Raw genomic sequence first — 25027 nt, 5'->3', positions numbered from 1 at the left:
TGATAATCATGTTGATCATGATAATATTTATTATAAATATTTATATATAAATATACACACAGATATATATATATATATATATATATATATATATATATATATATATATATATATATATATATATATATATATATATATATATATATATATATATATATATATATATATCTGTGTGTGAGTTTAAAATTGTCTTAATAATAGCCATTTTAAAAATTAATGAACTGCTTTTTTAAATTGCTACTTACAAGGAAGTGGCTGTATATCTGCTAGACAACAAGCTACAGTTTCCATTGGAAACTCACAAAACTGCTGAACAATAGGAAGAATATTTTCTTCAGCTGCACTTTTAACAAATCCAAAATCAACACATAATACATCATATAAACCTTCAGTTTTAAAACATGTTAGCACAACAGCTCGATACCATAGATTATCTTCTAAACAAGTAACAACTGCTGTGTTTGGACTATATGGGCTTTGTTGCTTATATTTTCGTATTATATCATCTAACATTTGATAAGTAAACATTATTAAAGCTAATATTAAATTCAAGTGAAAACATAACACAGACTTCAATAAAAATGTTTATAATTTAAAAAAAAAAAAAAAAAGCACTTACAATTAGCATTGTAGAATTCATTTAACTTTAAATTCCTTTCATCAAAAAAACAAACTTCTGGGGTGATCACATGAACATAAATTTTTCCTGGATTGACAACATGAGATACAAAAACTTTTATAAAATCGTCATCAGTTTTTATTAAATCTTTTTCCAGAAATTCTTTTCCAAAAACATATACATTTTCTGACTCAGTAGGTTGATTGTTTGAAAACTCTATTGTGAAAAGACTTTTTTGGTTTTTTGTTGAACTATGTTCGAGACTTATTTGGTCAATACTATTGCAACTTGTAGCTATAATATCAAGTTGATTATTTTGATTTATTTTTTCTATAAATACGCTTTCTTTAAAAATGCTTAAATCATTTTTACTTGAGTCTTTTACTTCTTTAAATGTTTGATTATTTTCTTTTACTTGGTTAATGTTGTTAGGAATATCTTTAACATTGTCAATATTATTGAAACTATCTTTTACCTGGTCAACATTATTTAAACTACCTTTTACTTGGTCAATTTTATTGGAGCTATCTTTTAGTTGGACAACGTTGTCTGACTTATTTATTAGTTGATTAATGTTATGTGAATTTTCTTTTAATTGGGCAATGTTGTTTGAGTTATCATTTACTTGGTCAACATTATTAGAGTTTATTGTCACAGTTTTAAATGTGTGCATTGCAGACTCGACCCTTTTACTTTTTTCATTTTCAATTTGCTTATCGTCAAGTTCCTTTGTTTGACTATTATTTGACTCATTTATAGATGAACTTTTGTCATTTATGTTTACTTGAACATCAATGTTAGAACTTGACCCCAGAAATCTATTTACCATTCTAGTACCTGGTGTCTCAACTTTTGCTTTTTTCTTTTTTTCAATTACTTTACCAAAGGGTTCTCTTTTTTTATCATTATTTATTTCATTTTTACTTGAACTATAATAATTTATTTTTAAAAAGTTACTTTTATTGGAGTTTGAAGCCGTGGAGTTTGGAACTGCAATTTGTTGATCTTTTATTTTTCTTGGAAATGTTTTTAAACTGCTAGTTGCATTTTTATTAGAAATATCTTCATCTTTTAAACTGTTAAATATATTTCTATTGGCAGTAGATGCTACATTTTCAGATATCTCAACTGCATGTTGGCTTAGCTTTTTATTTGTTGTTTTTGGTAGCTCTGTACTTTTAGCAGCAATATCATCTATTTTAAAAAAAGATCCAATTAACAATAACTAATTTTCAACAACCAATTAACAACAAACAATTAAGAACTACCAATTAACAAAAACCAATTAACAACAAATATTTAACAACAATCAAATAATAACCAATTAACAACAAATAATTAACAACAACCAATTAACAATAACCAATTAACAACAAACAATTAATAACAAACAATTAATAACAAATAATTAACAACAACCAATTAACAACAAACAATTAACAAACAATTAACAACCAATTAACAACAACCAATTAACAACAACCAATTAACAACTGCAATTCAAAAATTAAGTAGAAAAAAAATTAAGTAAAAAAAACAAACTACAGACAACTGAATTAAATCTAAAAATTAATTTTCCTTTACTTTTGTCAACAAGCAATTTTTGATTAATTAGTTCTGATGAAAAATATGTACAAACACATGCAAGTTTTTTTTCAATCATTTTAAAAGAAACACTCGATTCAATGGGTGGTCGACTACAACTTTTCCACCAGTTTATATTCTGGTTAGTATTGATATATAAATCGCATACCAGTGTTGTTTGACTAATGTTGTTTGGCGGACTATATAATTTTTCTGGTGGGTAACTAAAAAACGCTGCCACGATGGTCTCTTTAATTGTTTCTCTAAACCAATTTGTGGCTTCTTGTGACCACAACTTTTCACATTCATCTACATAATAAAGTAAAAATTTATCTTAACAACCTAGAGTTTTAGAAAAAGATTACTAGTAATGGAAGATCTGATTTTTAACTGGTATGATACATACACAATAAAATGACCTGCATCACCCTATCCTTTATACAATCAGCCCTCGGGATTAGGGTTGGCATTTGGCATCACTAACCTAACTGCTGACTTGAAAGTGTTTGAGGTTGGCAAAAAACTGCAGACCTCAAACACATGTGAACGACCTCAAACAATTGCAAATTAGGCAAAAATTTGCCGACCTTATTTTTCTTAATTCCGTGGAATGTACCATCATAGGTTAGTATTGGCGCAGAAGATAAGTATTCAAAAGTTTTTTTCTCCACTGTACACTGTAATTTTTGTTTGTTGAATTATTATTGGGTTCGGTAAAGTGTTATAAATTAATTTCAAAAAATTTATAAATTTAAAATCAAAACTAAATTTTTAACATCAAAATTTTAGATTTGATTAACTATATATCTAATAAAAAGTTAAATTATTTTATGATTACATCATCTATTCAAATTAGTAAAAAAAAAATTAAAATATCAATAAAGTGAATTGTTATTATGTTTTGTATTTCTTAAAGCTATCATATAAAACTTTTTGTTTTTTTTGTTGTTTTGTTGCCTTTTCAAAATTTGGGAGAGTTTATGAAATAGAAAAAGAGTGTTGTTCAAAAAACATTTGTAGATCTTGCAAAACAAGATATGCATTGAAAAGTGCAGAAAATATTTCAAATTAACAGACAAAAAATCAAGTGATCATCTAATATTAGTGAAATACTTGAACAGATAACAAAAAATCATCAAGAGATCTTTGAGAAAAATATTAAAAAAATACGTCCTTCCTGTTTTTCTTCAATAGATACAGTTTCCTTAGGGGTTGTCCATAAATTTCATCAGGCTTTGGGGCGGGGGAGGGGGAGGAGGAAGGGGGAGGGGGAGGGGGAGGAGGAAGGGGGTGGGGGCGGGGAGGAGAAGTTTGGGAGGTGGGGGAGTGGTAGGCAATTTTGTCAAAATTTGCTACAAGGGGGAGGGGGTCTCCAATTTTGTGATGCAACATTTTTTTTATTTTTAAGTTTTAAATCTAAAGAAGACTTTCTTTTAATTAAAAGAGTATCTGATCAAATCAAAACCCTCATTCGATGTATCTACACGTTGATTGTAAAATCAACTGCGCGTACATCTTTTTTAGTCGATTACTTGTTGTGAGAAAATTATATTTATAAAATAATATTTTTGCATGTATTATATATCAGAAGAATAGCTATTTAAAATTGGGATCATGTTTAGGATAGCGATGTTAATTTATACAATTTTACACAGAACTATTGGGGTAAAAAAAAACATTTAACATACTGAAAAGTACTAATTAATTAACTCAAAGAAGCTCAGAAAATTATAGACATTATTATATTTAAAATTGTTTATAAAAATTTTCTTAAGGGGAGCAGTTAGTTGTCATGGAAAGTTTTCAATAATAATATTAAAAACTTTAGCTGGGTGATTAAAAAATATATTGCTGAATCAGATATATATTTTCAAATATTTTTAGAAAATCTGCAGCTCCATCTTCTGGAAAGGTTTACCTTCCAATTAAATATTAAGTTCACATTTTAGTATATCATCTTGTTCCATTTGCCATTATCGAGTATAAAAGAAATTAACGTTAGCGTTAGTTTAGTATAAACAATTATAATATTATATAAGCAATCACATTCTAATTTTTTTAAACTTTTATACATTAATTGATATTATAGTTAAATTTGAAGTAATCGAATAATTAAACTACCATTCATAATTATTCAAATGATATGAATTTTTTTTTTAAATGCTTTTTTTTAACTATTTTTTATGTTTATTTTTGCACTATTAAACAATTTAAAAAACACAAAGGTATTTTGATTGAAATGCTTTGATAAAAATCATAAGAATAATAAAAATACTAAAGTGGGCAAAATGACATAAAAAATGGACCATCAATGGCTGTAAACCTGGACTAACTTGTCGAAGTTCTAAACATTTGGTGTCAAGAGAAGATTGTTTGTCTGAAAAAAAATTGTAGAATGTATGATCAAACAATGTATGATCAACTGTAAAACATTTTTGATGTAGTATGTAGTGTAAGGCTAATCGGAATTGGGGGTGGTCAGAAACGCTACAAGTGACATTGTAAAAACAGACGGAATAATAACAAAAGTCATGATATACCTTTGGAGACGTGAGTTAATGGCAAGCCGTTTATTTTTTTTGTAAAAAATCACTTAAAGCTTACATCTAAAACATACTCTTTAAAACATTGTATGTTTTAAATATTGAATAGAATGATGAACAGAATGATTTGGCCTCCCCAATCACAAGATTTCTCTCCCATCGGATTTTTATGAGATAAATTAAAAGTATGTCAAAAACTAATGCCTAATGATGCATAAGATGTGGAAAAAACTTATTAGTTTGTGGCATAAAATTAACTTCGACAAATTAGATAAGTCGTTAAGTGGAAAGCCAAGAATATGTATGGCGGTTACAGGCCTTAGAATTAGGGTCAACATTGGGCAATAATGACCTAACTGCCAAACTAAAAATGTTTGAGGTCGGCAAAAAATCACTGACCTTGTTTTTATGTTTTATGGTAACCCCTTTGTGTCAAATTTTCTATGCTAACATGATGTTGACCTCTAACAGTTTGAGGTCGGCATCAGGTTTTATTAAATTTATTGCCAACCTCATTTTTTCTAATTCCGAGGGTTGCCGTTATTGTTTCTAAGGGTGATTAATAGGCAAGTAAATTATAACCTAATCTAATGGAATTTTATATTTATTAATCTAATGGAATTTTATATTAATTCTTTTGTAAACCTAATAAATAGGAAGATAAGACATAATTCAGGTATATTGTTTTCAGTTTTTCTCCCAATAATAAGTAAAACTTTGATATCTTATATCGAAAAGAATGATCATTTGAATAATTATGAATGGTAGTGTATATATTAAAGAAATCAAATTTTCATACATTTATTGATTTTATTGTTAAATTTGAAGTAATCAAATATTTATACATTTATTGATATTATTGTTAAATTTGAAGAAACTAAATTTGAAGAAATTAAATTTTTATACATTTATTGATTTTATTTTTAAATTTTAAGTAATCAAATAATTGCTATTATTCAAAAAGTATTATTAGAAGGAACTACAATTTTCATTTTTAATGTTAAGTATTTTGTTAGATGTTACACACCTTGTCCATATTATTTGTTTATCCATATATATTATAATAATAATAATAGTAATAATAATAGTATATGAACACTTGCTTTTCCATATATATTATACTTGTTTATCCAAATTGGATAAACATATTATAAACTCTGGATTTTATCAAGGGCTCTTTTTTCACATCAAAAATTGGAGTTTTTTAAACAAAACTTGTGAGTGTAATACCCCTTTAATTTTTGAAAAAAGAAATTTTTGAACTTTAAAGAATAGACGATAAAATTTTGATAAAATTTTGAACTTTAAAGAATAGACGATATTTTAAGAAATAGAAGATATTTTAGGAGTATCATTAGTCTAGATGAAAATAAATGGATAACTATTACCTTTCAAACCCCCACCCACCCATTCTCCATAAGTTATATTATGCTTTAAATTTATTTTTGTAGAAAAAAAATGTGTTTAAAAGTTAGATTTAATATAAAAATTATTTTAAAACACTTTACTGAAGCCAATACTAATAATTAAACAAAAACAAATTAGAGTAAATTAAAATTTACTCTGGCGGTCTCAGGAGAGCACAGTGCGTAGGAGTGCATATAGTAGTGAAGTAGAGAGTGCGTATGGAAGAGCAGTAGGGAGTGCATTTGGTAGTACCATTTTTCAGTTAAAAACAGTTTTCAAAAAAGCGGAGATGTAAAAAAAAATATATGTGTATATAAATTAAACATATATGTGTATATAAATTATGTGTATATAAAACATATATGTGTATATAAATATATGTGTATATAAATTAAACATAATCAAAAGAAATAATTTGAAAAAATAATCACTTTATACATAAATGACCACTCTATTGCACTTTTTTAGCAAATCAAAAAAAAAGCATTATTACAATTTCTAAAAATCGAAATAAAAATAATCAAAATCAGTTTTATGTTTACTGAAAGTAAGATTTGTGTTTTTGTGAAGTGCTTCAACTGGTTGTACCCCTCCTAATACACAATGAAAAGAGTGGCTTGGAATTTTTGAAAACTTTTTGTGAAGAGGTCGCAAACTTGATAAAGATACAATGGAACTGTTTCCTTCATCAATAAAATAGACTTTTACTGAAACATCTTCCAAAACAATATCTAAAAGCAAAAAAAATACACATATCCATGCATACCTAAAAATATACAGGTATACATATAAACACTACCAGTAGCATAACAATGAAAGTGTTTTTTACTAATTTATAATTGCCCTGATCTTTAAGAAGATTGAGCCTTCATTTTGAAGAAAACACTTATTTATAAATATTTATATATGAATATAGCGTATATTTAAATTTTAAAAATTTAAAATACCTCCATGCTCATCTTCTTCTGCATATACTTGAACAATTTTTCCTCTGTACCATGCACCATCATCTGGTGATTTTACACAGCAAAAAACATTGTTTGGTGGTAAATAATTAATTCCACCTCTGTAACCATTTTCAGCATCTTTCTTGAACTCTAGACTGCAAAGAAAAGTTTTTACAAAAGTAAATAATAATAAATATTGATAAAATTTAAACTTCAGCTTTTTTTTTCATTTTTGCATTAAAATATGGTAACAACATTAAACTCATGTGTTAATTATTTACCATAACTGTTCCATAATATCGTTTTCTGGATTAGCAAGTTGAATATTGAAGCTCCAAGGTGATTTGACATTTGATATAATAACTGGGTATACTGTATTGGATTCCCATTTGAAAGGCTTCACATCAACATCTAATACAACATTAAAATAACTTTACAACATCAGCTAAAATAGGTATATAAATAACATAATCATGAGCTTTAAAATACATTTAGAAAAGAAAAGGATTTGATTTTATGAATGCAACAAAATTAAGTTATGATTGATGAACCAGTTAGAAAAACAGAGTACCCGGTAATTTGGCTGTTTTCTTAAGGATCAGGAATCACCTTATTTATTGCAGTACCTGTAATATATATATATATATATATATATATATATATATATATATATATATATATATATATATATATAAAATAATAATAGTAATAATAATTTTATTTTAATTTTTCAATTAATTATTTCAAACGCTGATAATGCTTTTGAACCTATTTTGAATGCTGAAAACACTTTTCACTTATCTCATGTAAAAAATCTTAAAAGTAAAGGTAGAAGGTAAATATTTTACATAATCTTCCGCAGGATCTTTTATTACAGGATCTTTTATTATTAATAGTTAATTACGAGCGTGTTATTGAAAAAATTATAATAATCATTTTATTTAAAACATTTAATCGAAAATGTACCTTCATTTTCTTTATAGAAATTTTATTTAAAAGTCTATTCACCTTATACTATTTTCAGACATAGTTTTATTTAATTGTCTGAAAATAGTATAAGGTGGAAGTTCTTTGATTTAAGCAATGCTTCTCATATGTGAAAGAGTACACTATGTGATAGTTTAGTTATAAGAAGAGGAAAATCTTTAAAGTCTTGTGGAACTGTAGCAATGGTAAAACATTTGCGCTTAAAGCACACCAAAGAGTTTGAACTAGAGAAGAAAAAAGTTCAATTGTTGTTGTCTCACGCTACTTCTGAAGTCACAACTGCTTTTACCTCCAATAATACAGTACTAAGAAATTTCGGGTTTTCCACACAAAAAAACAATGGAATATTCAAGGAAAATTCATCTTATTATTACTGATGATGCAAGTAATATGAAGATTGGAGTAAAAATCAGCATGTCATCCCCATTTTGCAGCTATGTAATCATGACTTTATATTTAGCCAAAAATCCATCTAGGACCTTTTAACTTTGTGCAGAGAAATAACAACACATTTTATTCATATGCCAATAGCATGTGCAAAATTAAAATAAATTCAGCAGAAATTAAGTAGAATACCTCACAAAATGAAACAAGATGTTCCAACTTGCTGGAACAGTTGGATTGAAATGCTACAAAGAATGCTTGAACAAAAAGTTTTTATTGGCCACTTATACAGTAGAATTTAATGAAATTAAACTTTCACTAACTATCAATGGGGAATAGTAAAAAAAGAGGTCACATTCTTGCTCCACTTGAAAACTCAATAAAAATATATGACAGACCGGACAAAATTTGTACACAATTATACTATCTTGCATTAAAAGTTTTATTAAAAAAATCTTCCTCGAGTGATAATAATTGATGAAATAGCAAAATCTGTTACTAAAAGACTTGGTAAATTTTGCTTAACAAAATGTTGTGTATCAACATTTATAAATTCACAATAAAAATTACTTTATCAACAGATGAACATGTTATTAAGGTGTGGGTTGAAGAAGCATGGCATGAAATGCAAGGAGCACAAGATCTCGTTGACTCTGATAATGTTCCAATAGTGAAAGCTCCAGCCTCTGCTGGATTCATTAGCAATGATGATTGTTTTAAAGATGTAGCTTCTATGAGAGCCAGAAGAAAGCAGAGTGGAAAATGTTCTGAGGCAGAAAGAAAGCCAGGAGAGATTAAATTTGTTACCACTGAACAAAGAAACAAACAATAATAAGGTCTCCAATTACTTAAGAAAGAAACAAATATTTACCTCTGCCTTTTAGAAAATAAAGGTTGTCTGTTTTTGGTGGTGGGTTAAATGTGGAATGGGATTTGAAAAACTAAAAAAGATCAAAATATCTTACGGAATCTCTGTCATCAATATAAAGTGTTAGGTTATTCAATACTGGTAGGGAAACAAAGCAACAAGGAGCAGACTAAAAGCAGATAACGGAGAATACTTAATGTTTGTTTACTATAATCTGAAGCTAATTAAACAATTAAAATAAGAAACAGCAAATAACTGTTGCATAAATTCTTTTTTATTTATTATAAACTTTTTTTTTAATTCAAACTACAGTCAAGGTCTACACTTTTTCTTTTTCTTTTGCCTTTCAATCCTCTGTCTCTCTAAATTTTTTATTTTCTACAACATAACTTTTGATTAATTAGCGCATATTATCAATTATTTAGCGATAAATTACAAAAATATATACATAATACCACAGTTATATAAAAAAAAAATAGTCAGAACAGTATTTTTCCAAGTTGATAGAGTTAATTTTAATTTTAGAACTCTTTATGTGTTTAGCATTAATAACCCTAAGGAAAAAGTGTATTTATGGACATCAAATTTACACTTTAGTTTGCGTAACTTGAATTTGTGGCTTCAAGTAAAAATATAGTTATTTATTAAAAAGAAATTTAATATATTTAGGCAAAATATTTAGCGCAAATTAATCAGCGTTATTTTGTGAAAACAATTCAGTGCAAGAGATTTTACAAGCTTTTATTCCAACTTTTTTAAATGGACCCAGTGCCGAGTACCCAGACTCGGACCATGTATTTTCTTTTAGGTACTATGAAATGGGGACTGGGCATAAACTGGTTTTAGCACATCTCTAGTTTTTACATTAGCTAAGAATTAACAAAAATGGCTGCTGGACGCGTTTTTAACTAAAAATGGCTTGTACTTATTTTGGAATTTAATAATTAGTAATTATTTGGATTATCTTTTTACTAATTGCTATAGCAGACATTGTTATATAACCGAAATTTATTTATAAGATTACAGCGTGCTTTACATTGTTGGAACTGGCGTTACATTGACTCTAATTTAAAAATACAAAAGTTTTCAATCTTCTGATTCAACTGGCCTAGGTTCACATTAGTAAGATTATTAAATACTAAAAAGACTATCTAATTTTTTATTTATTTATCATTATTATTGTTATTATCAACTGAAGAGTAATTGTTATTTTACATAAAACTTTGACATCCTGGTTCACCTGATCTATGTTCAAAACTGCAAGCTTTTTTATGACTATACTAACCTTTATTAACAATATAAAGGCAAAACAAAAGTTAAATTTGTTGCGGATCTTTACTATTCGCACAATTTCTATTGCATATTGTTAATTAGCACTAAGCACAAATTTTTTATATATATGTGCGTGTGTGTGTGTATGCGCTTGTGTATATGTATATGGATACATACATATATATATATATATATATATATATATATATATATATATATATATATATATATATATATATATATATATATATATATATATATATATATATATATAGTGTAACTAACATATATACATATATGTAATATATATATTGCATTGATTATATTCTATATTAATTTATTAGTCTATATTTTATATTAATTTATATAGTTGTTTTATTCTCATAATTTTATATTCCATGTTTATATTATATTCCATCTTATATTATAAGTTTGTTTACTTATATAGTTTTACACTTATATCGTCTTATACTTAAAGTATACAAATACTTATTATTACTTAATAATATAAGTGTATTTACCAATACCATAAAATTATATTTTTTATCATTAATTTTTATTTTATTGCTTAATTACCTCATATACTTAAAATCAAAATATCACTTAGTTACCTAAATATTACTTAGTTACCTAGTTATCTGATCTTAAATATTTCAGTTATGACTACACTATAAAGTTTCTCTTTTTAACTTTGTTTAAAATGTTACTATAAAAAGATTGTATAAATACATACTATATACATTAATATATTACACAAATAAATTGACAACTACAAACCTAATCCTTTAAATCTTATGCTTTATCATTTCAGTTTGCTTTTTTATCATTTCTGTTTGCATTTTCTCTATATGCTTAGAAACTTTTAATAGACTTTTATGTAAATCATAAATATCAATTTATAAAATGTGGCATTAAAACAATCCTGCAAATTATGCCAAAAAATGTATCGAAAAACCATAGAGCCATCCAATGTGACTGCTGCACTTTTTGGATTCACACTAAGTGCAATCTAATCAATAAGCATACATATAATCTTATCTCCTATCACTCCTTAGAATGGTATTGCTAAGACTGTATTTCCAATATATATAAATATACCATTTATTAGCCTTTCCAATCAAGAACTTAAGCTTACACTTTTTCCTGTGAGAATCTTCGATTTAAGTTATGTAATTCCCGAAAGTTCTAGAACATTTAATGACGTTAGAGATTTAATAGCTTTAATAATTTTTACCAATAATAATTGTAAATATGTTTTTGCGGTGATTAATGACGGTGTTTTGAAGGATATTTTAGGAAAAGCATAGAGTATATATATTGAGGAAAAATTTGTAAATAGCAGAGTTTTAGTTAGGAGAAAAGATTATCGTTTATTGATTTAATTTATCTGTTTATTGATTTGTTGATTACGAGAAAAAACTACAAGTTATTAAAATCTCTTGAATCTCCTGCTCACCAAAAAAGTCTATATAGAGATATGAACAATGTTCATAATCTAACTATTAAATGTAAATATCTTGATGTTACTGAATTCAATAATTCTTCAAATCCTGATACTGATATACATTTTCATCTCAATATTCCTTCATTACCACGACGATGTCCATAGTCTTGTTGGTACTCTTAACACCTCCCCTATGGTGATAGGAATTACTGAATCAAATTTATATACAAAAGACTCAAACATAATTAATATTACCATAAATAGATTTAACACTAAACATTGACTTACTGAGTCAAAAAAAGGTGGGGCTCTTCTTTATCTAAGCTCTAATCTTAACTATGTAGTTCGTGATGATCTCACAATCTATGCCTCAAAATTTATCAAATCAGTTTTTGTTGAAGCTATTAATCCTCATAAAACCAATACTTTAATTGGCTGCATATATCATCACCCAACTTTAAATCCAAAAGAAATTACAAACCATTGAACTCCTTTACTTGAAAAATTAAGTTATGAAAAAAACAAACATATTAATGGGTGATTTTAACATGGACTTGATTAATTATAGAGAATCTCCTATTGTTTCTAATTATTTCCGAACATTATGCTCTTACTCGCTTTTCCCCATCATTAATCTTCCAACGTGTATAACTTCAAGAACCAAAACTCTCATTGATAATATTTTCAAAAACTCCTATTCTCCTGAAACAACCTCTAGCAATCTAACAATTTCTATTTCAGATCACATGGCCCAGTTCCTCTGTATTCCTGGTATTACCCACACAAAAAAAAATATAAAAATCTCTAGAAGATGCTTCAAAAACTTTGATACTGACACCTTTAAACAAGATATATCTAGTATGAACTGGGAGGTACAAATAAAAGACAAGGATATTATTGAATCAATAATAAGTTTTTTAAATACATTTGAAAAATTTCTGGACAGACATGCTCCCTACAAAGTTTTAACAAAAAAACAAAATAAACTTAAATCTAAACCATGGATAACCGCTGGTATTCTTAAATAAATCTCAACCAAAAATGTCATTTATAAAAAATGTGTTAAATCAAACGATATCAATACAAGAAATTTACTCTTTCATAAATTTGAGTTATATAGAAATAAAATAAGCAACTTACTTAAACAATCCCAAAAATGTATTATGTTTCCTTTTTCAACAACAACCTAAACAACATTAAGAGAACTTGGAAAGGAATAAAAAAAATTACCAACACCAGACCTACCACATACAATAACTCTTTCAACCTCAAAATAAATGAAATGAATTGCTAATATTTTTAATAATTACTTTGCCACAATCCAAGAGAATCTAATAAACAAAAAAACTACTAAAATATGATTTTAGCCACTTTTTAAAAAATCCTAATTAAAGTTCTTTTTTCTTTGAGCCAGTGACTAATGTTGAGGTGCCGAGTATCATAATGAATTTTCAAAACAAAAAAAAGTCTGGGCCCGAACAGCCTTCCCAAACTTATTCTTAAGCTTTTTTCCAAACATAATCTCAAAGGCACTATCCATAATGATGAATAACTCATTTAGAAATGGAATTTTCCCAGATCTCCTTAAAATAGCTAAAGTGACACCAATACATAAAAAAGGATTCTAACTACTAATTACTGGATTACTCTAACTATCGCCTAATTTCTCTTCTCTCAAATATAAGCTAACTATTTGAGAAAGCTATGCACAATAGACTCTACAACTTTCTGGAGAAATTCAAGTGTCTTTATAAAAATCAGTATGGGTTTAGAAAACTCTATTCAACAACGCATGCACTAATTGATACAACTGAAAAAAGAACAGCTTTGAACCATAAATTGTTTGCATGTGGTGTTTTTGTTGATCTCCAGAAAGACTTTGATACAGTTGACCATTCCATTCTAATCAGAAAATTGGAGTACTGTGATATCAGAAGCACAACACTCCAATGGTTTTCTTTTTATCTTCAAAATAGAACACAATTTGTTTCTGTTAATGTGATGGAATCTGAATTAATAAAATCAATAAATGGTGCCCCACAAGGCTCTGTATTAGGACCACTGCTTATCCTTCTCTTTATTAATGATCTTAATACCACCTGAAGTTTTCCGCTGCTTACCACTTCGCTGATGACATAAATCTGCTTTTAATAAACAAACCACTTGAAAGATTAACAAAAATATTAACCGTGACTTAGCAAATCTACTCCAGTGGCTTCTTTCTAATAAATTATCACTTAATTCCAAAAAAAAACTGAAATTATTACCTTTAAATCAAGTCAAACAAAAATATTATTACTGTTATTATTATTATTATTATTATTAATAAATCTATAATATTTAATATTTAATTATTTCAATATTTTTAGTTACTATTGTTATTATTACTTTCATTATTATTACCAATAACTGGAGTTTTTTTTATTATTACCTATTATTATTAATGATACTAATATTACTATATTATTTATGTTGTTACTGTATATTATTATAATCTACTTTTCTTTTATTGCTATATCTTAATTAGGTATATAAAAGTCTTATATGTTAGATAGATGTATAATAGTAAATTGAATAAGTATATTTTGTATTAAATATATCTAACCTCTTACTTTATTATTATTACATAAAGTTTTTTGTTTAAGTATTGTGCTGTTTATGTTTTTTAGTTTTTCATTGTGTTTACTTAAAATTAGTACTTGTACTATATGTAAATATTCCATGAAATGTAAAATCTATTTCAGAATACATTTGATTTGATTTGATTTGAATCATAATGATCACCTTGCTACTTGAAAAATATAATTTAGCATAACCTGCTACATGTCATGGATGACTAATTTTTAAGGTAAAAGGTAAGGTATAAGGTAGAAGCCAGGAGAAGTTAACTAAGACTTAAAATACTCACTTGGGGCTCTTGGTTGAATAGACTAGAAGTGTCTCAATAAAAAAATAAACATCTTGGGCATATGTAAACTGCATCCAGGTACTGTCTTGTAGAAGGCCTCTTAGACAAAGATTTAAGATGTAATCTAAAAATTTATGTCGACCATAACATATTTGTGTTACATTGTTTCCTGCCAAGGATGATAAAAGCTGGATCTTTTAAATTGAACAGAATCTAAGACAAATATAAACACGCTGTTGCTGAAAAAAAAAGCAAAATTACAAGACACATCAGAAAAAAAAAAGAATAAAATGAGATTTAGCAGATTCCACTGGATAAAGAGAAAACGCAAAAACTAGAAATGTTGCCAGAAAATTTCTAGATAATAATGTAAACTGAAAGCTAATTACAGATCACATATCAAGTCAAACAGACTGAAAGTGAGTTGAAAAGTATAGCTTGCTTCTTTTCTCAATTCTGAGAACAATGCCGTCTGGCAAAAAAATTAATGCTCAACTAAATAAAGTCGGGAGCTAAACATCTTGTTTCAAAAAACTTTATTGGGTAAATAAAACTCAAATGCTGCAAAAAATATTTACTTATACTGGGATTTAATAGAAATAAATGATTTAACTGGTTTAAAATCTTAAAAAATAATAAAAAAATAAAATAAACTTTAGAAGACTTGGGCTGGGGTTATAATCAGAACACACTTTTTGCTGGTCTAAAGTAAGTCTTTGCCGCTGGTATCTTAGATTGTTTTACAATCCTAGAGGAAATGCTTTTCTATAAGTTCTTGTATATTATATTGTTTGTTAATTAAACACTAAATGTGATGTTTAATAAGTTTCCTCTCAATCAGGATTCGTTAAAATATGGTATTTTTCATGAGGCTATCATATCTTGTACCTAGGGCTATATAGCTTGATTATATCTAGGGCCATATATGCGTAAAAAACTTACTTGATAATGAAGTAGATTGTTGAGTTTTGATTAGTTCAAAAAAAAAATTTTTTTTTGCAATTGTTTTTGGACTAGCATTTTACACATAGACTTAATTGTCTATTTAGCTCAGAACTATTAGCCCATTTCGTTATTTATTTAAGTAATGCAATCAAGTAATACTATATAGATTTGTTGAAAACAAACTAAGATTAAATCAATTTTTAATCAAATTTATGTGTCTACCTTTTTTGTCAAATTAATATGGAGTTAAACATAATTTTCAGAGACCGAACCTAGGTTCAATAGCTAGTAGCTCTAGGTACAATTAAAAAAAAAGCTTATTGTACCTAGGGCCAATGATTTTGAAAACCTTCTACATGGAAGACTTTTATAGTTTAAATCAATATACTTATACTAATACAAAGTAGTTAGTATATAGATGTGATTATATTAGTTTCACCATTTTTAGACAAGTCTTGAATTTGAGCATAAAAAAAATTGTGTGTAAAAATTTACAATTGTTATGGTGAAAAATTGTGTGCACACAGAATATAAAATTTTCATGTTGACAATACTTTTTGAAGTTGTGTGAAACTCACAATATTCTTCTTTTTTTTTTTCATAACTTTTTTGCAAGAATACTGAAAAACCTTATTGAGCTTTGAAGTGTTTTTTTTCTTCCACTTTATTCAACTCTAGATTACTGTAACTTTGTAAACAGACAAAACTTTAACTTTAGTTTTTAATCTGCATGCAATTTTAGTTTAAGAAAATCAAATAAAATTTTAGTTTAAGAAAATCAAATAAAATTTTAGTTTAAGAAAATCAAATAAAATTTTAGTTTAAGAAAATCAAATAACATTTTAGTTTAAGAAAATCAAATAAAATTTTAGTTTAAGAAAATCAAATAAACTTTCAAAACGTTCAATATTTTTACTCATATCCACCATTTAATAATTTTACTCACCACCGGTGTGGTGGCTTCTTGATGAACAGTTGAAGATCATAAGAGTCAAAGAAAAAGTTCAGACAGGTATTCATTATTATTATGCAGAACTAAAACATTATCAAAGATTCTTAAATCTTTAAAACTATTTTAAGTAAAAAAAACTATTTATTCATTATTAAGATTATTATAAACATATATTATACATATATATATATATATATATATATATATATATATATATATATATATATATATATATATATATATATATATATATATATATATATATATATATATATATATATATATATATATATATATATTATGGATCACAGTACTTCACAAATAAAGCTTTAACCTGTATTAAGTGTATTCAAAACAGATTTTTGCACAGCACCAGTCACTAAAAAAATTAAAGAAAATTTTGCTAATATTATAAAAACAAAAAAAAAATTGAAACTTATTTTGCAAAATCTTGATGTAAATGTTAAAACCCTAATATATGTCCCAAACATGATAAATGCAAATTTGAAGAAGACTAGACTAACACCCCTTGACAGAAAACCTTTTTTATATATTTTTCAAAATTATTAAATTAAGTCTTTTTTTCCTTTTTTATATATTTTCAAAATTAAATCTACAAAAATTTTCATTTTTGTAGATTTATTTTTAAATCAAAGAAGAAACTTTATAAAATATATATGATATACAAGTCAAAAGAGAAATAATAAAAATAATACAAATAAAGATAAAACATAGTTTTAAAAAAATACCTGATGAATGTATACTCTCAACAGAATCATGCTTTTTCAAATTTAACGCCATGTGTTCATTTTTCTCTAAAATAAAGAAACTTTTATTATATACTAATACACACACAAATACACGCAAATATATTAATCTTCGGAATTTGGGTCGGTATCCAGCAGTGCCGACCTAACTGCCAATCTAGAAGTGTGCAAAAAATTGCTGACCTCGCTTCCGTGATTTATGGTCAAATCTTTGTTTTACATTTTTTCTGCCGACCTCACACAGATTAAGGTCGGCAAATTATTGCTGACCTTATTTTTCCTAATTCCGAGGGCTGCATATATATACATATAAATATAAATAAATAAATATATATACATATATATATATATATATATATATATATATATATATATATATATATATATATATATATATATATATATATATATATATATATATATACATATATATATATATACATATATATATATACATATATATATGTATATATATATATATATATGTAAATATATATATATATATGTAAATATATATATATATATATATATATATATATATATATATATATATATATATATATATATATATATATATATATATATATATATATATATATATATATATATATATATATAAAGAGAGAGAAAGAGAGAGAGAGAGAGGGAGAGAGTGAGGAAGATGCAAAAAAAGTATAAAAAAGATAAAGGAAAATGGTATGTAAACTTAAACAAATACATTTTAGGAGTAAGTCATAAAATTCTGGATTCTATTGAACTAGTTTTTTTTGTTATGATAATAAACTTTAGCTGTTTTTTGTGTGGTCATTTTACGGCTGGCATGTGCAATTTTAAAAATTTATCTTTATTTGCTATTTAAATTAAAATAAAAAACATTTTATTTAAATATCAAACAAAATTTTTTTTAAAAAAACATCAAAACGATTGTTTTATTTAAAGTCTAGATAAAACAATTGGAATAAAATTGGCAAAAAAAAAAAAAAAATTATATTAAACAAAATAATAAAAATTCTTATATAAATATTAAACATAAAAATAATTTAAATAAAAACATCAAAATAAACATTTTATTTAAGTTTAAATTAAAATAAGTAAAAGAAAAATTTACTTTGAAATTTAAGGATCCTCAGTCTTTTAAGTATACTCAGTATTTTAAGGAAACAGAGCAAAAATACAAAAGGTCATTTTTATGATGATTTTAACACTTATGATGATTTTTATGCTTCAAATAAAGACAGAAATTAAAATAAAGATATTGTAACTGTTAACTGTAGTTTTGATTTATATTTCTGCTGATAATGTTTATCTTGCAGTTCAATATCAGAAAATTTAAAAATAATCAGTGATTTTCATAAAGAAAAAATTAATAATCTAGTCCATAATACTATCAATATCAGACTCAAACTCATATAGTTCATCTGACTGCTAGTTCTCATTCTCCTCTGGATTGTTATAATCCTTATTGATGTAACCATTACATTTGCAAAAGTCTGTGCAAATTGCACCAGTTTTATTAGAAGTATATTTTTTAGTAAATCATTCATTACAGCAATAACAATGAACAAAAGCACCTAATCTGGTCCAGCAGGCAATTCTATCCAAAATATGGCAATGGAACCTTGATCATCAATCCATTTTTGAAAGGGCAAAAAAAAATTTTAACTAAGTATCCTAAATAAACAAAAATACAAAGATCTAGAACTTTGGTTAAACTTTAATACTTTGAAAAAGTTAATTAAGAAAAAGAAAAAATCTATTTTTATTTAATAGAAATGTTCCTAGTTAAAATTATAGGATGGTTTCTAGTTATTGGGATCATAAAAATTTGGGAGCTTTTTGGGGATTAAATCAGTTTGCTTAGCTCTTCAAAATACATTTCTCAAAATTTCATTGCTAAATGTGTACATTTAGTAATGAAAATGCTTTGCATTTGCTTTTTCTAAAACAGATGCCAGCCAATAAACTTAAGAAAAATTTAAAGAAAATAGCTTTTATCTCAGCTTTTATCAAGTTTTCTACATAAAAAAAAAGCAAAAAACACTTGATATTATAATTTATATATAGTTTATATATATAAAGAATAATATCAACTATATATAGTTACATATATATAATTATATATATATAACTATATATAGTTTTTCTTAATGATTTTTATAATTTATATTTGATTTAATTTGGAGTAAGTAATTGAAGAATAGTTAGTGAAATTATTTGAAACATATTAGACATTTAATAACAGACAATACTGATAAAATGATTTGCTGAAGCAATAAATGAAAACAAGTTTTTTTCTAAATATTATCCATAAAAGATTTAAAAAAAATTTCAATATTCAAAATAAAAAAAAACAAAGTTTTGTTGTTTTTCTTGTTTAAAAAAAAAAAAAGAAGAAGAAGAACCAAAAAACAATTCATATCTCTAATACAGTTATTATAGATCCAAAAATAAGGCTTTAACCTTTGTCTTGTATATTAGAAACAGAATTCTCCACAGCACCTGCAACTGTGCTTGCTCCTGACACTAAATTAATTAAAAGAAAACTTTATATAAATAATATCATTAAACCTGATAAATCTAAATGTGATGGAAACTGGACAAACGCCCCTTAATAGAAAACCTGTTAAAAACTTTAGAAATGTAACTTTTATTTTTGCAATATTTTTTAATGAAGAAAAAAGTTTTTAAACTATAAATGATATACAAGTCAAAAGAGAAATAATAAAAATAACATAAATCAAGATAAAATATTGTTTTAAAAAATGTTTAAATAAATAAAAATGAAACATAGCATAGTTTTGAAAAAACACCTGATGAATGTGTACTCTTAACAGAATTATGCCTTTTTAGATTTAACACACTGTGTTTACTTTTCTCTAAAATAAAAAAAAATTATTATACATTTATATATGAAATTATTATAAACTCATATATATGTATGTATATATATACATTATATATATATATATATATATATATATATATATATATATATATATATATATATATATATATATATATATATATATATATATATCAGGCCTTGTGTTGAAGCAGGAGCGATCACTCCACACACGTGAAACACGCCTCTAAATGGTCTTCCGGGAGTGACAAATACAGCTTGCTAATTTTATTACGAGATTAAAAAATCGCGCTCGTCTGAAAAACCTGCAAGGGAGAAAACTATAGATTGATTTTATAAAAAAAAATTTTTTTACTAAAATCAAAATATGTTTAATTAAACAGAAGAGTTTGCATATTGTTAAATAATACTTGAATAATACCAAAAAAGTCATATTTGTTATAAAGTATGTCACGCATAAATTTAAATTAAAAATCATAGTGCAAGAGAGCCAATGATTTATTTCTTCTATTTAAAAGTTAAATTCAGCATGACGTTTTTTTTTTAAACTCCTGTTGAACTTTATCATATTATCCTTTAATCATACCCTGGTTAAGTTGAACCATTTGCTAACTTGCACAGTTTTTCGGTTCTATTTGACAAAAAACTAGGACTTTTACTTTGAATTGAATAAAAGTCTATGTAATAAAATATCAAAACTTGCAACACTTCAATAAAAATTCCCAACTTAAAAGTAAAATATCTACAGTAATATTCTATTAACAATAATTTATTAAACTAAAATTTCTTTAATAGCTCCATTTTTGTACAGGTTTGATCACATTCTATTTATTAATGATTATTACATTTAAAATTCAAAAACATCAAATAAAATTCAAAATGTTAAAATATCGAATACTTTTGCATTGAAGCTAATCAAAAGTAAAAATTGGAACTATATCAGAAAAATTCAAAATATAAACCTCTACTCGAGTCTCTTTAGAGAAAAATAATTCACTTAATAATACTAAAATTGCGCGTTCAGCTTAAATTAAAAACCTTTTTTTGTTTTGTACAAACAAATAATGAAAAGTTATGAAGTCATTACTGCTAATAGATAGATTGGAATGTTTATTATTTTCAAAACGTGTTCGCCCAAATGAGAATAGAAAATTAAAATTATAAAATTAAAACTTGATAGAATTTTGAAAAATCAAAAGTTTTATACTGCAAATTTGGAAAATGAGATCATGCGTTAAATATTTTTAATGAGTTACTAAAATTTAAGTAATAACTATAATTACTTTATTATTTTTTTTTTTTTACTTTATATATATTTTACTTTATATTTTTTTTACTTTATAATAGGTTAAATAAAAAACTATAAATAATTTTTTTTTTTTAATTAATTCTTAAAATGAAAACTTTTTTAATAATAATTAAAATGTAAAAACTGGATTTGAAACAAATTTAAATTTTTGAGAACGACTACAAAGCAAATAAAACTACACAATATTTCATTGTTTTTTTATAATATCAAAGCCACAGTAGCACTCAGCTCCAGTAGATAGACTAATGGATTAACAAAAAAACCAAAGCTTTTTCATCTGATTTCCCAGACTTCACATGAAAAAAATTCAAACCAAAAATTGTCCACCTTTTCCCTTGTACGCATTAGTACGGTTTTGGGTGACACCCCCCCCCCTCCTTACCATACATAATTTGTGGATGACCTATGGGAACCAATTTCCAGCCCTGAATATCATTCTCGAAGACTTGATGCCAAGCGCACATAATCGCACTTGTTAATAACGTGTTTCGTTTTACAAGTTGGGCAATTCATTCATCACATGCACTGATATAAATATATATATATATATATATATATATATATATATATATATATATATATATATATATATATTCTATATTTACTCTAATATTCTTCTAAACTTATTATTAAAATTAAAAAAAAAGCTTTTGATCATAGCATGAAAACATTGATCTAAATTCTAAATTTTTTGCTTCCACCCATGAAAAATCTCCCGACCATAGTATTAGTAAGAGTATTAAAAAGTTAGCGTCTTAAAACATCTCACAAATAACTACTGAGCAGATTATGGATATCAATTTTAAATTCTTTTTGTAAAAACAAATTGAACTTGATTTTGGTTCAAGTTAAAAGAAAAACCCAGCAATCAAGCACTATTTAGAAATACTTCACTTGTATAACAAATTTCTGTGACAAGAATGTCATTCTTTAATGCATACTTATTCATACCATAAATAAACAAAAATTTACAAAAACTAGTAATGGTACAATTGCAAAGTAATTTATATTACTCTAAAAAATAAAAATACTTAGTATATATTAAGTATTTTCTTTCTTGTAAAATATTTAATTTACAAGTCAATTTTTAGAATAAAGTTTTTAGTGACTTAGTTCAGGAGTCTAAGGAGTGTTATTACTGAATTCATAGAGCAAATATTTATGGGAATTCAAAATTTAGGAAGCTCTTACTTTTCACAAAAAATGCTAAATCAGTATAATTTCAACTGATAATGTTCAAAGAACCAAAATTTATTATTTTAGCTAAACGAATAAAGCAAAATTTAACTAATTTTAGAACACAAGGATAATGACTTTTTATGTGCAGATGATTTTATACAGAATAATTAACATTCTTAACTTCAACTTAAACATTAATAAAATCCAAAAACCACCTCTAACCTTTATCAGGTGAACTTTCAGCAAAAAATGAACTTTCAGCAGCACAAGAGGTAGAAACTAAATGTTTTTAAATTATCAATTATTAATACAAGTTTAAAAAGCCAAAAATTACTTTTATAACTGTGTGTACATATATAACAATAAACATACATACATACATACATACATACATACATACATACATACATACATACATACATACATACATACATACATTCATACATACATACATACATACATACATACATACATACATACATACATACATACATACATACATACATACATACATACATACATACATACATACATACATACATACATACATACATACATACATACATACATACATAACTGTTAAATACCTGATGAAAACACACTTTCTTCAGAACCATGTTTTTTTAGATTTGATACAGAAAATACATTTTTATTTTCTAAAATGAAATACAAATAAATTTTACTACCAATTGCAGAAGTGATGTACTGATAGATGATTCACTTTGTATGTAAGGGGTACCAAGTTTAAAACCCACCACGCCCCTGGTAGTACAAAGCTTGTTGTTTTTGAGCTTGATACTACCAAGTTAAAAAAAAAAGACAGAAGGTCATAAAAATAATTTAAAAAAGTAGTCTCCTTAATTGTAATGATCCCTCACCAAATAATAGATGAATACAACAAAAAGTTTAAAAAAAGAAATCAAGTAAATAAATTATGATAATTGATATTTTATAATACTATAATACTATACATTTAAGTAAAACATTTTAATTTTAGAATCTAAAAGATTTTATAAACTACATAAAGACAATATTAGCTACAAATTACAAAAAATATGCTTAAACAATAAATTACCAGCCACATAAGGACTTTTATTTTCGTTTTGAATTGATTTTTTATTCGAGTGGTGTTCTTTTTCAAAAATATTACATTGCGATGCAAAGGAGGTTGCCACAGAAACAAAACCTTTCAGGAAAAAAAAATTGAACATTTTTATAATAACTTTTAACACTGCTCAACATTGATATCATGATAAATTTTTTTGAGTATTTTTTTTTTTTTAACAAATCAAATTAAATTATTGGTTAAATAAACAAAACAGGTTTTTGATTAATGTCAAGTTATATAATAAAACCAGAAAAAAAAAAAATTGAAAAACAAAAATTAAATTAAATTTATTAAATGACATTTGATTATTTAGACACAAAATTTCTTCTATTTTAAAAATGCACCTAGCGCTCCAACAATTTACTGATTGGTTTAGCAGTTTTGGCAACAAGGGGTGTCTGTGCATTCTCCTGTAAACTGAAAAATCTTCTGCAATCTGGAATACCGTAGTTCAAAATGATGTAAAGATTGTTCGAGTGCAAGCAAGTCTTGGTGAAAACCCCAAAACTTACACCGGGTCATTTTTTTCAGCAGATGGTGATGTCTAGGTGGTCTTTGCAAAGAATTTTACATAAGTTACACCTTTTCCCATATAAGATTTAATTGGGTCGTGATTTAAACCAGAGATTTCAAGAATAGTGCCTGGAAAAGGAGTTTATTTACAAACTTATAATGAGCAATGAGGCTTTTTTTTAGCTAAATGGTAATGCAAATAAACAAAATTGCAAAACATAAGGCTCCCAAAATCCAAGAATAATTGCTAATTTAGACACCCAACATATGGTGTAGAATAACTTAAATATAAAGATCATTGGACTTTTTCAAAAATAATGAAGAAGTTAGAGTTAATTTGAGTATTGGGCATATTAAATGTATTATCAAAAGTAATGTGAGTATTAAAAAAACTTAAAGCTACAAAAGCTACAAATTCAGAAATGTGG

The 25027-nt window shown here is 25.7% G+C and overlaps 1 protein-coding gene across 3 annotated transcripts in view; it reads right to left on the bottom strand.

Moving 5' to 3' along the window:
* LOC100199961 (putative uncharacterized protein DDB_G0282133) overlaps positions 1-25027 on the bottom strand; it is an 83695-nt gene that overhangs the window by 45669 nt on the left and 12999 nt on the right. For 2 of the 3 annotated variants that reach the window (XM_065813011.1, XM_065813012.1), the window contains exons 4-16: positions 24054-24164; positions 23566-23634; positions 23201-23257; positions 20438-20503; positions 20088-20150; positions 17610-17675; positions 17195-17239; positions 7382-7511; positions 7101-7255; positions 6696-6884; positions 2204-2512; positions 620-1813; positions 246-506 (exon numbers count right to left, since the gene is read on the bottom strand). In XM_065813011.1, coding sequence (XP_065669083.1) covers positions 246-506; positions 620-1813; positions 2204-2512; positions 6696-6884; positions 7101-7255; positions 7382-7511; positions 17195-17239; positions 17610-17675; positions 20088-20150; positions 20438-20503; positions 23201-23257; positions 23566-23634; positions 24054-24164 — 2715 coding nt within the window. The remainder of the gene's footprint in view (positions 1-245; positions 507-619; positions 1814-2203; positions 2513-6695; positions 6885-7100; positions 7256-7381; positions 7512-17194; positions 17240-17609; positions 17676-20087; positions 20151-20437; positions 20504-23200; positions 23258-23565; positions 23635-24053; positions 24165-25027) is intronic. The other variant, XM_065813014.1, reaches the window with a different exon arrangement.

Source organism: Hydra vulgaris, chromosome 12 (genome assembly GCF_038396675.1).
Source record: "Hydra vulgaris chromosome 12, alternate assembly HydraT2T_AEP".
In the NCBI taxonomy this organism is placed as follows: Eukaryota; Metazoa; Cnidaria; class Hydrozoa; order Anthoathecata; family Hydridae; genus Hydra; species Hydra vulgaris.
This window is presented reverse-complemented; position numbering and strand designations above follow the sequence as displayed.